Raw genomic sequence first — 15,840 nt, forward strand, 5'->3', positions numbered from 1 at the left:
CAAGGCTGGAGAACCACAGGCAAGAGCCCAGTAACGCAGAAATACATAGTGACAGGCAATTACCATAAGCTGGGATTACCTGCTGTAATGGCACTCCCAGCGCCCGCAGGATATTTGTGTGCTCCCCAAAAACAGAGAGACGCAGATGAACACTGAAACGCTTCTGCAGAGGCAGAAGAACAAAGACTCCAAAGAGTGGATCTCCAAAGGAGACACCCTCAAATTGCTCCAGGAGACTTATATAGAGATCATGGAAGGACGCCAAACCAGGGAGAGGAGCATCCAAGTTCAGGGAGTCCAGGGCCTTGGGCTGGCAATACACAGAGAGAAGGGCAGCTGTGTAGCGGTGGATTGGTGCTTCTAGAAAGAGGTCACTGCCAGTGAGGAAGACACACATAAGCCGTGCAAGTTTGGCAGCAGTTGGGATGCTCTGAAGGATTTTAGAACGCCAGGTTTCCAGCAACAAGACCCATTGCAGGTTCCAGGTCACAGTGTTGATGAGATCAAGTGGGAGAGAGTTCAATATGGCCCCACGTGTCTCTGCATTAGTCACTTTGTTGTAGAGGCTAATTAGTGGAAAGAATGGCCAGTCTGAAGGCAGGATGGGCCCTCTGACCTCAGGAAGCAGCATTGACTGGATGAGATAATTCCGCCCTTGGTAGGACGCCTGAGAACGCATAAGGGTGGGCTGCAAGTGGACAAAGTGGGAGAGGTAGCAGGAACGAATGGAAGGCAGATTCTGGTATGATTCTCTCAGCAGGGCACCCCGAGTAACCTTTGGAAGAAATGCTGCTGCAGAGCCAGGCTGTGCCAGTTTGGCACTGGTACCCAGATGCAGAATATCAGAGAAGTCAGCTGCTTCTGGTCCACCAGCTTTCCCTTCACTGTAAGGTAAAGACAACAGTTTAAGAAACAAAAAAAAAAAAAAACAACCCTGAAATGCCAAACAAATGACACATCACACTAATTCATCTCTACAGTCTTCCTGGAACCGGAAGAGTAGTATAGGCATAGTATATTTCTACATCATTGTGCTATTCTAATAGAGAGCCTGTAAAGCATCGGCTACCTTGGTATTTAGATGGAATTCACAGAACCACATTTGGAGTCAGCAACACTGAGGCTGTGCCATGAAAACCTTCCACACAATGCCAGTCTAGTGTGGAGCCTGAAATCCCTTGTCCAGAGAGGCAGCCTACTTACCAACCCAGATATGAGAGTGCTGTGATGATATACTGCATATCAGATAAGGCCTACACAAACCAGTAAAACAATTCTCAAAACAGGAGCTCTGCAGCTGGCAGTAGCAGGGTCAGGGGAGCCATACAGACTGATAGAAACTGTGCATGTGGAGGGTGTTTGTCAAATGCATATGCCACAATCTCAGACCAAAGACTCACCATTTTGTTGAACCAACAAAAAAACCAAAACACCACCACACAAACAAATGCACTAACAAATTTTCCCTCTTTCTGAAAAAACATAGTACCTCCTTGCAGCACTTTGGTTCAACCTCCTACAGGGATACACCATGGCTAATTTCAAACAGATTGAGATGAACTAGGTAAACTGCTACCACCTTCTTGCCCAGATATGAGAGGATTCATATTTGAGATGCTCATGAGTTCTTCCAGTGTAAAGTGGAAGACATGACATTTGTCAAATCAGCAAACTTGATTAATATGGGTTTGAGGAAGATTCATTGAGCTTTTATGCTTTTTGTCAAATTCTCATTTATTTTCTAGCCTCCCTACTCTCGGGATGGAAGATGCTAGGCCTTAGGTATGATCAGTTCTATCAGAATAACACAAGCCTTGTCACAGAGGAAATCAAAAGAAACTGGTCACATTTCGCAACACGGTACATCAGAGAAAAATATGCAACCACTGTGCTTGCCTGATTAGAAGGCTCCATGCCAGAAGACTATGCCAGTGAGTAAGTAAAACATAACTACAGGCCCTGTTAAAGGCCAAAAATTATGACAAAATTGCAGAGCCAACATGTTTTTTCTATTTTCTCCATGTTTTCCCACGTACCAGACTAGAAAAAGGAAAAAGTGCAAAGCTTACGGAAGAAACTCTGGATTAAAGGCAAGATCCAATAGGACCTCATGAGCCAGATGCTCACTCCCTGGCAACAGACGGCTTAGCAATGCCATGGCAACACAGTGATGCAGTGAGGCATGCTGGGTGTAATCCGGAGAAGTGCCTGCCTGTACAGGAAACAAAACCACAGATAAAAGCAGATGTCAACAAAACAATCAACAAGGACAAGAGGGTCAAACATCACACAGATCTTGCTGCAAAGTGAAAGACTTAGGCAGACTGCAAGCCCTGTCAGCATTCACAGCGAGAGATATTTGTGCTTCCTCTGACTGCCTTAGATAGTCAGATTTTTTTTTAGCAACATAGTTGAAAACTTTGTTCTTACTTTATCCCTAAGAAAGCAAAAATATAATTTTTCCATCCAAAGTATTTTGGAACTAAATCCCCACATCAGTAACTGTAAAGATGTTGTTTGCTAATGGGTCATAAAAGTCAGCAGAAGAGCTGCCAGACCTAAGTCAGATACAAGAAAGAACAAGGACATGAAGACCAGCTGCCAGGGAAGTCAGTTCCTCGGGGGAAAGAAATAAAAGGACCAGTAACGGTACCATTCTCCGAGCCAACGCTAACACAAAGTACTGCAGGTGATACTCATGGCGCAGGATCCACACAGATGAGGGAGTCACAGAAGGAGGTCCACTCTGCCAGCTTTGATGCAGATAATCTTTCAAGCCTCTGAAGCCCAGCACAGAGCTGTACTATAAAGGAATCACAAGTGGAGACAAGTAATACTAAGATTTGCTTTGGAGGAAAATAAAACACAGCCCTATCCAAGGCCCACCCCCTACCTCCTCTCACATGACAGTTCCTGCTGGCTACTCCAAAAGCCATATTTAAGAATAGCCTAATAAATATCTGCTTTTCTTTTTCAGGGCTCACCTGCATCCATCATGACCATCCCCATCACAGATAACCAACAGTCACTGTCTTACAGTATTCTGTAAGGCAAAAATCTGACCAGTGGCTTAAAATGTTTTTCCTTCATCTGGCCAGATAGTTCCATTAGTAGCCAATCAGTTAATTCAACACAATGTCCCACAGGAAGGCTTTAAGAAACCTTATGCTACATATTCCATCTTTCTAGGACATTTGCTCTTTAGAGTCTGAAATCTTTAACTCAATCATTCTAAAAATTCAGAATAAACCAAAGTAGGAAGGACCCTCATTAGTAGCACTCATTCTCTTCTTTAATATCACCCCATTTTTCTTTGTTATATATGCTTCAACCATGCTTTTCCTCCATTGACACTCAAAGTTTATATTTTGCTTAGCCAAACAACAGCTATTCAACTCTTCTCAGCATTCTTTATAAATACATCCTTTAAGCATCACCTGCTCTGTAATTCCAGCTTCTTGGTGTCAACTGAATATTGGAATTCAAAGATAAGATATTTTTCTAATCCTCATCCCATTTGTTCTGAAAGTCGGGCTGTTTCTCTCTATAATGCTTTAATATTTTTAAAATAAAAGTGCACAACAATTTGCTTTTAACAGTCCTTCTAACATCTCTTTTATGCCAGGGAAGATACAAATACTACGCTCTCACAAGTATATCATCATTCACCTAGAATTTACAGTAAAGGTTTATTCTCACCTTGCTGGTCAGGCCCTTATGGATGTGAGTGATGTTATTGATGAGAAATAAGAGAGCGGTGAGGAAGGGGAAAGGTGACTTGGAGCCAACCAGGCTCAAAGGAGGTTTGCCTCCAGTGCAACTCAGAGATGCAATGCTGCTGACAGATTCCGGTGCAGGGGAACAGGACAGAGGGTTGCACAAAGCAGAACATGGCCTATGTGAAGAAATAAAGAGAGAGGGGTTAGGTCAAAAGCATTCACAGTGCTGAGGAATTATCTTGTTGAAATGTTGCTATCTGTCTGAACTGTACCACACATTGCAGTAAAATGGAAGCCCTGAACACAGTGAAAGTCAAAAGCCAGTGTCTCAGCTGGTACACCAAGCATTACTGCCATACAAGCTCATGCCAGTGAGCTGTCAGGAACTCCTCAGCTAAATTGGTCATGATGAGCAGAAATACTGATGCAGTGACGCATTTCTGATGTCAAATACTTGAAAGTGTTAGACCTTTGATTTAAAAAAATACGCCATTCCTCGCATACATACGCACACCAGGCTAATAAGGCTGCCCACCCACTCAAGACATTTCCATAATAAACTTGTAGGCAAAACCAAAAAGACAGATTATATCTAAAATTGACATTGCAAAAATGCTGCCCTTTATGTACTAATGAAATGCATCTTTTTAAACTGTATTGCGAAATAACGTAGCTTTAACGTACATGGACTTGACTGTACAGACCACTCTTGCTGTGTGTATGTGTTCTCTGCAAGTGAAACTACAAATTCCCACACCAGCAGTGCTTGCAGGGCCTGGAGTAGATACATCATGTCTGTATAGGTAAGACCACCACAAAGAGGAGTGATCACAAGCAAGCTGCTCAATGGTAATGAGGTAATAGGGCAAACCCTGTCAAAGATCTGCATCATTACTCTATGGCAGAAAACTAACTGCTTAAATGCATTGCTCTTTCTACCACTAGTATTACATGTAGGAGATGCATAAACACATGCGGGGCTCACAATGTACACTGAACTCCTGGGCCTAAACTGCCCAGAAAGTTCAGACAAAATTGTAAAAATATTAGGGCAGAGATCAGCTGACTCTGGTTTTTACCAGCCAGTGTTAAGAACAGCTAGAATTCTTGTGGATGAGCTTTTATAGCCTGACCAAATCCACTGTCTTCAGACCACCAGGACAGGCAGAAAAGGAGTGCTCTTGTGTTGGAAGCTTGGGTGCCAAGAGCTTCAGAAAGAGCTCAGCTTCAGTCACGAAAGAACACGGACCAAACTGTCTGGTGGCCATTAAAACACCACTTGACAACAAAAGTTTCAAGTGCCCTTTATATCAGATATTCTCAGAGGCAGATGGATGCCTCTCTGACTGTAAGTCAAGCCTTTTAGATTCTCCACTCCAGAAGATTATCACAGCCTAGTAAGAAGGCTCCCTCTACAGCAGAAAGACAGAATATCTGTAGTGCTTAATTGTTCCCAGAGCCACAGCTTATGTTACCCAAATGGAAGAACAGTTTGGTATCTGTTCTTACATTTCCCTGCAGAGGTTTTCAAAGCCCTAGTGAAGCTTGAAGATTTGAATCTACTTAAATTCTTCCATAAAAGCAGCACCACACAGAGAACATTAACAGTACATGAACACACACACACGCACCTCATCATGTAAGAGCAACTCAACTAATACTACTTGTGCTATTTTTTTAGACAAGCGAAATCAAAGAAGAATTAAAAGTAAAAGTGACTAAAATAATCTGAAATTGATATGAAAACCCCAGCTACATGGCAAAGCAGAGATGCAGCAGCACCAGTAGAAAAGGAGCTGTAAACCTCTGCAGCCATCATGCCTTTTCTGTGAAGGGTGAGAAGATAAAGCAGGGTGTAGACACAGCCCTACTGCACTTCCAATTCCCATGCCTGGGGCATATTGCACAGGGAAAAGAGGAGAGAGGGGGAAGAGCTGTCACACAGTACAGTATGGAAATGGGGCTCCCTTAGCTTCTGACAACAGCATCTTAACAGTGGTATGGTTTTACCTGAGCAAGTCCCACATGCTGTCTATGGCTGGCTGGCTGAGAAGGGGCTGCAGCACCTCTGATGTCAAACGTTCCAGTTCCTCTAAGCAGTCAACTGGATTGACTGATGGCTGTAGAAGACATGGAGAAAGACAGGAAAAGAGAGTAAATGACCCCAGCATCCAGTGATAGCCAAAAGACAGACTGATTTATTTACCTCCTCTGTGTTTATTATCTTTTTGCCAGACCCCATCACCTACACAGTGGTACTGCTCTAGGTTAGAGCTGGGCTCACTGCTCATAGTGTGGAAGTTGAGAGCTGGCACCTCAAGGTGTTCTCACACTCAAGTATTAAAGTGCATCCCAGAAATTCTTAACTGGCTGGAAGCAAGATGTGGGATCCTTGGAATCAAGATTCCCTAAATAAAAACTTAGTTAGACCCTCCTCTCCCTGCGATATACATATTTCTATTTAAATTGAAGATGACACAAAGGTGATCAGAACTACCCTGAGAAATCTTGGCACCATGAGGATCTCCAAAAAACAAAACAAAATCAGCTGTATAAAATGTGATTGACCTACCCATCAAAGCATGACTGTGGATGAACACTGGAGAGAGGAGGAACTGTGGCTTTTAGAGAATCATCCAAATTCTTCTGACCCTAGTAAGCAATATTCCAGGTTGAAGGAACATGCTGGTAAATTTTAACACTTTTAATCTTCATTAGAATGCTGCTCTGGGATACAGAAATACTCATTTCCATTGCATAAAATTTGATTTTACCCCAGGTGAAATCTGCCTCCAGAAATCAGCAAAACCTTTGTGAAGATGTTAACCTTAGCTTTTAATAGTTTAACAAAAATATTCCAAGAATGTCCCAGCATACACTAATCTAATTACTACAAGTTGATTTTTTTTTTTGCACTAATCTATTCAAACAAGCTACAATTTTTTTTAATCAGCTAACTACAGGTAGATGACCAAACTTCTCTTCAAGTGGAATTCAAAAACCCAGCATAATTCAATGACTGAAGAAATTGTTTTGTCAATCACTCTTCTGGGATATCTGTAAAAGTTAAAAAGGAGCATTAACCTCTTGGCTGTCCTGCTTCTCTAATGCTCAGGACATAATCACAGCCTGTAAAAGGCATACCAACCTTCAGGGCCCTGAAGAAATCTTTGAGAGATGCTGGCAGTTTCCACCCGAGCCATAACTAATAAGCTCAGTTGCTTTTGGCAAGTTTCAGAGGAGTTGCACAAGTGTGAATAACTACAGCCATTAAATTACCCCCACACCTTGAACACAGCTCTCCCAAGCTGGAACTCAGACATGTCAGTTGGGCAGTAAAAAGGAAAATTGCATTTATCTTTAGTACATGAATCTTTAAGGTAGCTAAGGTATAAGACATTATGCTTCAACAGCATCACACTGACATGTCACCTTCAGAACACTCATTTTAAAATATGATCACATACCACAACTGTGTGTTACAGAATTTGACCTTGAATGTCAGTGGTGCAACATATAAATTTATCTTTACTATTTCCTATCCAAAGTTCATACAGCATGACCCTTAAAGCTCAATCTTCCACCCAGATGATTGCAGTGAAGGTGTCCATATGTAAGCTCTGAGACCAAAGCAAATGCAAAAATGCATGACTTGATTTATCCCACTAGGAAAAACAACTGCCAAATAAAATTGCATTGTATTTGCTTCATGCTTTGGTGCTCTGTAGTAAATCAGAACAATAGCAGCACTACCACATACTTTGATTGAGACTCTCATCCCAAAGGATGAAAGGACAAAAAAGGAAGACAGATATTTGGCACTGCTAACGTATAGGTTTAGCAGACTTAAGAGACCCTGAATGTCATGCAGCTTAGATATGAGCTGTGGTAACAAAATCAGTGCTCAGCTTGATGCCTTAATATCCATCTTCTTCAGTACTGCCTGTAAGTTCCAGTTTTCAGAGGTAATACACAAGCTGATGTTGGTGAGATGAGAAGACAGTCTGTATCTTCAGGCCTTACCTGTTGGCTGTAAGCACTGTAATAAACTCCCAAAAAGATCATACAAGTTGTGGTTAGAGGCTGGAGAGTTTGCCAAGTTTCTGTCTGGGATAGCTGCTGAAGGATTTTTTTCAGACTTGTCTCAAGGAAGGGCTGTAAACCTGACACTTGACTCCATGCTACTGGAGGAGGTGGGATTGGTTCACTGTCTTCTGAGTTATTGCTGAAACCCAATAGAAAAATGACACAGGATAGCAAATAAGTATCAAGCAACTGTCTCTCTAAATCATCAATTTTAATAGAAAGATGTAGTCTAGAAAATGGTATCAAATAACTAGGGGGAAAGTCCTTGCATACTCCCACAACCCAAACCAAATAATTTAGGTAGAAAGAATAAATGTAGAATGTACTTTAAAAAGCTGAAGTTTCTTCTCCTCCACTACTCTGCTCCTGAGCTATGCTCTAGCTTTACCAGCAATACTACCTCAGTACTCAGCTTTAGTTTAAGAGTTTCTTGCTTTTCACCAGAAAAATTACCTATGGCTGCAGCAGATCCTACTGCTTTGATGTCTATCAAAAACAACGATCTCTTAATCCTGACTCATCTTGGTTTCTGCAGAGAGGTTCTTTCCTCCAAACCTCAACACATTTACTTTCTTACTCCCAAAAGAAATTCAAAGCAGCTTCCTAGCTTCTTTCAGCAGGGCATTTGGCTAACAGTGGCCTTTATGCCCCCTAGCTTAATGTGGATTTTGACTCCTCCCTCTGGCCATGCTAGCAGGCATAGCTGTCAGACCAGACACTATTTCTGACCTTGTGTCAGAGGGACTACAACCCACCATGCAGGGGCTCACATGTTGGACAGTAAACAACTGAAAATGAGGGGACAAAAAAAAAGATGACAGCCAGGTCTCCAAACCAAAAAAAGGGAAGACGGGATACCAACTATTGAGATGCACAGAATGGTGATTTAGTGAGCCTACCTGCTCAACTTGGCCTGCAGCTCTGCTGTGTATCCTGCTGTTTGTGTCACATGTGTCAACAGAGTAACCACTGCTGCAGCTCGCTGCACAGACAACTCAACCACAGGGCTCTTCCCACTGAGCAACTCAGGCAGGGACTGCAGTATCCTCACCAGCACAGGGTAGAGATCACTGTAGTATGAATTACACAAGAGATATGGTTGGAAAGGGTCTCTGGAGATTATTTGTACCTCAATTCCCTGTTCAAGACAGGCCAGCAAGGCCAAGATTGCACAGGGATGCATCCAGTCATATTTTGAGTATCTTCAAGAATGAAGAGTTCAGAACCTTGCTGTGCAACAATGCTCCAGTGTTTGATCACCTTTACAGTAAAGTTAGTAAAGACTACAGTAAAAACACTTCAGAGGAATTTCCTGTATTCCCATTTATGCCCATTGGCTCTTCACTTTCCACTGGGAGAATCTGGCTTTATCTTCTTTACACTCTCAAATAATTTCTTTATAAAGATTGCTAAAATGTGATTATGAGAACCATCAGCACCACCACAAAAACAAAAATAAACTGACATAGAAAAAAGACAACAAAGACTACTGCTATTCCAATTTCATCTGAATGGGACCTACACAATACTCTGCCTCCAAGCACTCTGATCATCTCTTGAAAAAATTACTTTGATTTTATTCTTGCTGGGGAATAGTTCTCAGATTCTCAGTGACACTTATATTCTTCCAACCTTAAGGAATCTTCTGCTGTTTCTTTCCTCAACATTATTTACACTGCTAAAAGAGTATGTACAGTTTTTACTCTTTTTACATCATATATCAGATTGTGCCAAAGAATGCAAAATGCTGCTGTGGATGAGAATCTCCCTTCTGAAACTCAATACCGGCCTCACTTCAACGCCACTTCAGAGCAACCTCTCTTCTTCCAATTCAATGCAATTACAGGAAGAAGATTTAATGCTTGAAGCAGGTCAGACCTACACCAGGTGCAGACCTTGGCAGTCAAGCATCAGAACTTGTCCTGACCTGGAAGATGATGCACCAGTCTGCCCCACTCAGTGTGGTGACTGCTGCCAACAGACTGTCCCTAGGTCAAGCAGATTCAGTCCTGGGTGTGCTGCAAACCACGTGTTTTGATGTCATACAAGCACAGATTATTCATCCCTTCAAGGAGAAAAAGATGCAGCCCTAAAAAGCTAAAGTGGTCTCCCACTGTAACGCAGAAACAACAAAATAGCAGTGCTTAAACACAGGAGATAATGAACAAGCAGAAGAAGGCAATACCCAGCATGAATACCCTTAGAAAATGAGTTTTACTGCAGGAGGCAAGAGAAAGTGAGGTGAGACGCCCTGAAGGGAATAGAGACTGAGCCTGGAGAGCCCTGTCTTTGCCCCTTTGAGCAGGATGCCCGCTGCCCTCCATCCCCACACGCCTCCAGCTCTGAGCCGTACCTGTAGAGGTCGCAGGCCTGCCCGTAGCCGGCAGCCACAGCCCACAGCCGGAAGGCTTCGGTGCTCAGCCTCGTGGCTTCCTCCCTCGGCAGAGGCACATCCAGAGGCTCTTCAGCGATAAAGCGACTCAACCGACTCTTCATTTCAAATTTGTTAAGCTGCAAAACAAACCAAGGAAAAAGAAAAGGATGAAGACCAAAAAAGACAAAGGGATAAGGGGCATCAGCTGCATGCATCATTACCTCATTGCTCTGACACGCACAAAGAGCTGCAGATTTCAATTCAGCTCGTTCTGAGCTCTTCTTGCATTGCTCAAATCTGCTTTTATTTTGTGCAATCTTAAGGAGCAGATCATTAAATGGTCACTGGCTATTAAGAGAGAACTATCTCTGGAAAAGATGCCTAGGGGTACTTAATCCATTCCTAACACAAACCAGCTACACCTAAATAATTTCTGATGGAGGTTTGTCTGCCCCACACACACTCCTGTTTTGGATGCTCTCTGCAGCATTTAACTGATTTTTTTAGAAAAATATATAATTATCCTTCCTTAAATAGTCATAAATACAACTCTCTTAGGCAAGCTTACATGTAAAGATGTACTTTGTGAAAAAAGATATCTACAAAAGTACTGAACTGATGCTGACATTCTTTTGGGGAGGTCACAAGATGGGTTTCAGAGGTTCTACAACCTAAGTCCTTCTATAATTCAGTGTTTATTTTATGCAAAGGGTACCTCCTGCCTATTACTTTCATAAGATTATAGAATTTTGATGCCTTGGAAATGTTCTGAGGTTATTTTGGTATTGAATTAAGCACAACATGACTCATTTGCAGTTCTCCAGAAATAATTTTTATCCTCCCCTACATCTGGGTATTTTTACTTAACCAGAAAAAAGAGCTTCTCTTTCCTTCTCCCACACATACAAAAGCTTCTATGTGCTCTGTCTAAACAAATGAGGTAACAATGTCTTTTTCACAGCACAAGGACATATTATAGGTAATTTAAATTTCAAATGCTTTAGAGACATCTTGTAGGGAAATCAATGCACACCAGCAAGAAAGCAAAGGAGCGGATGAGTCAAAACTATAAATTCTGACACCTCTTCTACAGAAGAGAGGACAAAGTCAAATTTACTTCCAGGAGGAAGATGGAAGAACTTTGCTCTTAGCTAAAATAAATTCCTACATTGATGGTTTTGATTTAGCTTTTTATTCTCTTCCACGCCCACGTTTAAATGCATGCAACAAAACATATGAGAGTGTGACTGTAGCAAAGCCTGAGTGTCAGCAACCTTCTAAGCAATTTTTGCATGCCTTGAAATACCTAGAGTACATAAAGCCTGAAGTAGAAAAATATCTGAATTTTACTCTGTTATGTTCCTAGTATGACTTAAACATCCCACTATCCATCACTGTTCTCTATATTTTACAGCACAGACTGGTGTTCTGTTGACAGTAGCATTTTCCTGGATAGCAATTTGTTAGGTGCTATTAACAACAGTGAACCAAAAAGCCTAAGAAGTGCTTTTTGCACTGTAATGTGTGCTGCTCCTGGTAGATTTCATGCATTTATAGCACGAGCATGACAATCTATATGAGGGAATGCAATTATCTCTGAAGTGAAAAGCTTGTCCAGAAGTTAAGAGGAGTTGAAAACACTGATGAATTATCACAGAGTTATTAAGGCAAATTAATGGCAGAAAAGCTCAACCAGGGTTATAAAACACAAGGATAGTGATTATGTCTCTGGTTTATGCAGTCTTATGCTGCCTATCACTGAAACATGGGAGTGTACAGAGCACCACACATCAATGCATACTCTAAACATCTGTTCCTGGTCAGTATCCCCCTGTTGGGCTCTGTGACTTTCACATGAGAGCATTACACAAACCATAAAAAAGCAGAGTAAAACTTGAGACAGCTCACCTACCATTATGCAGGAGAAGCATCATTATAATGATGCTGTCAACAATTCCTTCAAAACACACTAATGCACCTTCCTCACCCTGATTTTTTCAGCTCCAGCTCACAGTCACCTCCAGTTAGCTTTCTGTCTTTATTTAGGCAGTAAGGCATAGAGAACCAAGGCCTGTGCAATAAGAAAAGCTCTTCCAGGAACCACTTACCAGCCTGGATGTTGCATTTCGGCCTCCGGATGCCAACACCCTGATGAACTTCATAGCACTGGCACAAGCAACTCCATGGAGACTGGTAAGTAAAAACCCTGGTTCAGCCACTTTGGGATCCCACTGAGTAGGGAGAAACTCCCTGACAATGGTCTCAATCAATCGAGGACAGTCAAGCAGCTGCAGAGAAATAGCAGGGAGCACAAATAACTAAAGGTGTGCAGTCATGCAGACATGCAAAGCAGACAAGTTTGTCTGATCTCCTTGCCATAACTTCACCTAATCTTTCTTCCCTTTCCAAACCTTTCTCTATCGTTCCCAAGCTCTTATACAATGGGAGATTTACCTGGCTGCATGCTTCAGAGGAGTGCCTTGCTATATGGGTGAGGATGTGCAGTATATCCAGGACTACTGATGGAACAGGTCGCACCACCTCTAGGATGTACCTTAGCCGGTGCTGGATCCTTGTCTTCAAAAGTCCCTGAAAGGTGTTTAGAAAAAAATAAATCAAACTGTTAGGGTCTAAACAAGTGCTCTTTGTACTTCAGTTGCTGAAAGCCAAAATAAGATTACATCTTCAGAGACTGTTTTAAAATTGGCAGTCATTAAATAAATAAGTTTCTGTGTATTTGCAAGTATGCTGGCAAATGAGCAACAGTTATCCGAACAGAGCAGAAACAACTTCAGTTCTGTTCTGAATCAGACCACTGAAGAGGTTTGGATACTTGTGTTTTCCAGAGTATAAAACTCTAAGTGACAGAGAAATAACCTTCCCTATAAAAGACTGTTAAAACCTACTGCTGATGAAAAAGGTTCTCATCCTTGAATAATTTTGGCTAGACACCACCTCCAGCTAATGCAGCCCTCCAAGAGTACTTGTCACATCAGAGAAAGTCAACAGAAACAGAGAACAGACATAAATTCCTATTTTGCAGTAAGAAAAGAGATGCATAGGGATGATGTGATTTTTTTTTATGATCAGTGCAGTGCCAGGAAACAGATCATCAATTTATGGAACTGTGTGATGCATTCCTGATTCTGGGAAAAGGTAAATCCATAATACCTGCATTCATATTACTGATACTTTTAAAAATTTGCAGCCAAGCAAGTTGTAGCTCTAGGCCTGACCAAGTTCAGCAGCTAGTTTAAACACTCCTTTTCTAACTGTGTGGAACAATTGGGTTGTAATAGCCAATAAGCAAGCATGAAATGGAATTGTACAGCAATGGGAACAGAGAGGAATTTGATCTCAAATACCTTTGAAGTTCAGGCCACTCAGAATAAGCTGAATTACTCTGAACCATGACATAGAGTACAGAATCACAGACTGATCTCCTATCTACCATTCTTTTGTTACATGTTTAAATGGTGCCACACACCAAGCAGAACATATCTGAAATCATGAAGTCTCTAAACAAAACCAAGTGCCCAAGTACAGTAATTCATGCACCCAATGGTGCTTTTAGACCAAGTGCTGTTCAAACACAAGCTCAAGGATTAAGTGATATGATCACAGGTTTTAATGATTGCAGCAGGCAAGAGGGATGCATTGGCTCTACCAAGGCTGAGTTTGGGATAACAAAGTTTGCTATTTTTACATCTCCTATGAAAAATATGGGATTAGGTTTAAAATGTGGGAAGAATTAATTCTGAACACTGTAAAAATCTTAATCTGAGAAATGTAAACATGACATTTGGGGAAATGGTAAATAGCCACCTTATGGCAAATAAAAAAAAGAGTATCACTGCACAAATCTACTAGTTCTGAACTATCTAGCTGTAATATTCTTGTCTAACGTCTAAAAAGTGCATATAGACAATTTAATAATTGCTGGAACCTTTTCATTTTTAATTCAAGTAAGTGAGCCTGAAAGTCATGTCTATATGCAGTCTTTCAGGACATCTTATCATGTCATCAGTGTGTTTGTTGTTGAATTCCCTAGAGGAAGTTAAGATATATTAATAATACTGAGATTACACAAGTCAAATCTCAACATTTTTAGAGACCAGTAAATTATCCTCCTGGTAACATATAACAGAAACACAACAACCAACAGCCAGGAAAGGGTTCTAATTCTTGTTCAGAATGTTCTTATCCAGCATGCACAGGAGGATGGATGTTTCAACAGCACATATATCATTGTGCTGAGCCTATTTTCCTAAAAAGATTCTGGGTCTAACTCTGTGCCTACCTTTACAACATCATATCGGGCCACATCTGGGTCTGGCTTGTTTTCATCCTTTAATTTTTTATTTTGAGATTTCTCTGTTTCATTTAACTCTTCCTCTTCCTCCTCTTCTTCCTCCTCATTGTTAGGGACAAAGGGGAATGCAGCCATCCCTTGGTACCATGAGAAAGTCCAATCGAGATATTTCTATAAGATATGTTAAAGCATATAGAATAAAATTCTCATAAAGAAAGACAAAAGGACAAAGACAAAAACTTTTCAGGGATGCTTTTGAATATGGAATGCTTTATTGATTCCTATATAATCCCAAGAAAACGTGAATACGATAAAAGCCATTCTAAACATATACAAGTAGAATTCAATGCTTTTTCAGGGAAATTATTTTGACCTTACACACACATAGACTTTGAAAAACCCTGAAAAAGAATTACTGTGATGTGAATTAAATTTACTAGACAACTAACAGAAATTTAGTTTAACTGGAAAAAAGATAGGATTATTAATAAGTAAATAAATAAATAAAACAACTACCAAGGCTCCAGGCATTACATGGAAATTTGGTATTTATTGGCTTCCTATTTTTGGACCTGTGCTGAATTTAGGTCACAAATAACACAGAAAGATCATGCAAAAATTGATATGATAAAGACTGCTTAGTCTATTTGTTCATGTTTGCTTCACCTTCGTTTGAACATCCCTCAGCTTAAGCAAATAGAAAAACCTCTTTTTTGTTCACAGCTGATGACAGTGTCAGGTATTCTCAAGTTCTATGGTAACAGCCCAACTAGGGTAATAGTTCCAATTCTTCAGAGAGGGGATTGCTCCCATAACAGACTCACTTCACCCAGAATGTTTAAGAATATGAAAGACAGCCAAATCAAATGCTTGCACTGCTTAGTAACTGCTATAGTTTTCTATTTCCTGCACCCGCAATCAGAAACGAACACCACATTAGACAGAAAAGTAGTGGCAGACTTCAATTGCCAAGTACCAAGGAAGCACAAGCTATTATCAGACTTTAAAAAACCCCCCAATACAATATGAACTAAAGATGGTGAGTGAATGGCATGGTCAGAAGAGGCCTGACTTGAGGGGATGAAGCCCTGAGTCCATCTGGAGTACAGAGTTTGAAATTAAAGTCTTCCTTTGACCAAAAGAAGGAAAAGCCTTAAGATGAGGTAGCTGAGTCATTAAAAGAAACAAAAAGACAGTTGCTTCTTTCCCATAGCCATTGAAGGATGAACAAAACCTTCAAACAGCATATTTTTATGTGTGTTGATCTTATGTGTTTATGGTGTGGATAAATCCTATTTGTCTTACAAATCCTGGAGCAGAAGGTCAGGCTTCCAACCCTGTCCCTTTCT

At 41.0% G+C, this 15,840-nt stretch overlaps 1 protein-coding gene across 5 annotated transcripts in view; it reads right to left on the bottom strand.

The window, feature by feature from the left end:
- The window catches only part of RPAP1 (RNA polymerase II associated protein 1), a 39,940-nt gene that overhangs the window by 5,056 nt on the left and 19,044 nt on the right, over nt 1-15,840 (bottom strand). For all 5 annotated transcript variants that reach the window (XM_030274329.4, XM_072929997.1, XM_072929999.1 and 2 more), the window contains 11 exons: nt 14,480-14,662; nt 12,634-12,768; nt 12,288-12,467; nt 10,159-10,316; nt 8,705-8,875; nt 7,743-7,944; nt 5,730-5,839; nt 3,700-3,895; nt 2,654-2,803; nt 2,070-2,212; nt 80-884 (listed from right to left, as the gene is read on the bottom strand). In XM_030274329.4, the coding sequence (XP_030130189.4) occupies nt 80-884; nt 2,070-2,212; nt 2,654-2,803; nt 3,700-3,895; nt 5,730-5,839; nt 7,743-7,944; nt 8,705-8,875; nt 10,159-10,316; nt 12,288-12,467; nt 12,634-12,768; nt 14,480-14,662 (2,433 nt within the window). The remainder of the gene's footprint in view (nt 1-79; nt 885-2,069; nt 2,213-2,653; nt 2,804-3,699; nt 3,896-5,729; nt 5,840-7,742; nt 7,945-8,704; nt 8,876-10,158; nt 10,317-12,287; nt 12,468-12,633; nt 12,769-14,479; nt 14,663-15,840) is intronic.

This window comes from Taeniopygia guttata, chromosome 5 (assembly GCF_048771995.1).
Source record: "Taeniopygia guttata chromosome 5, bTaeGut7.mat, whole genome shotgun sequence".
NCBI classification, from domain to species: domain Eukaryota; kingdom Metazoa; phylum Chordata; class Aves; order Passeriformes; family Estrildidae; genus Taeniopygia; species Taeniopygia guttata.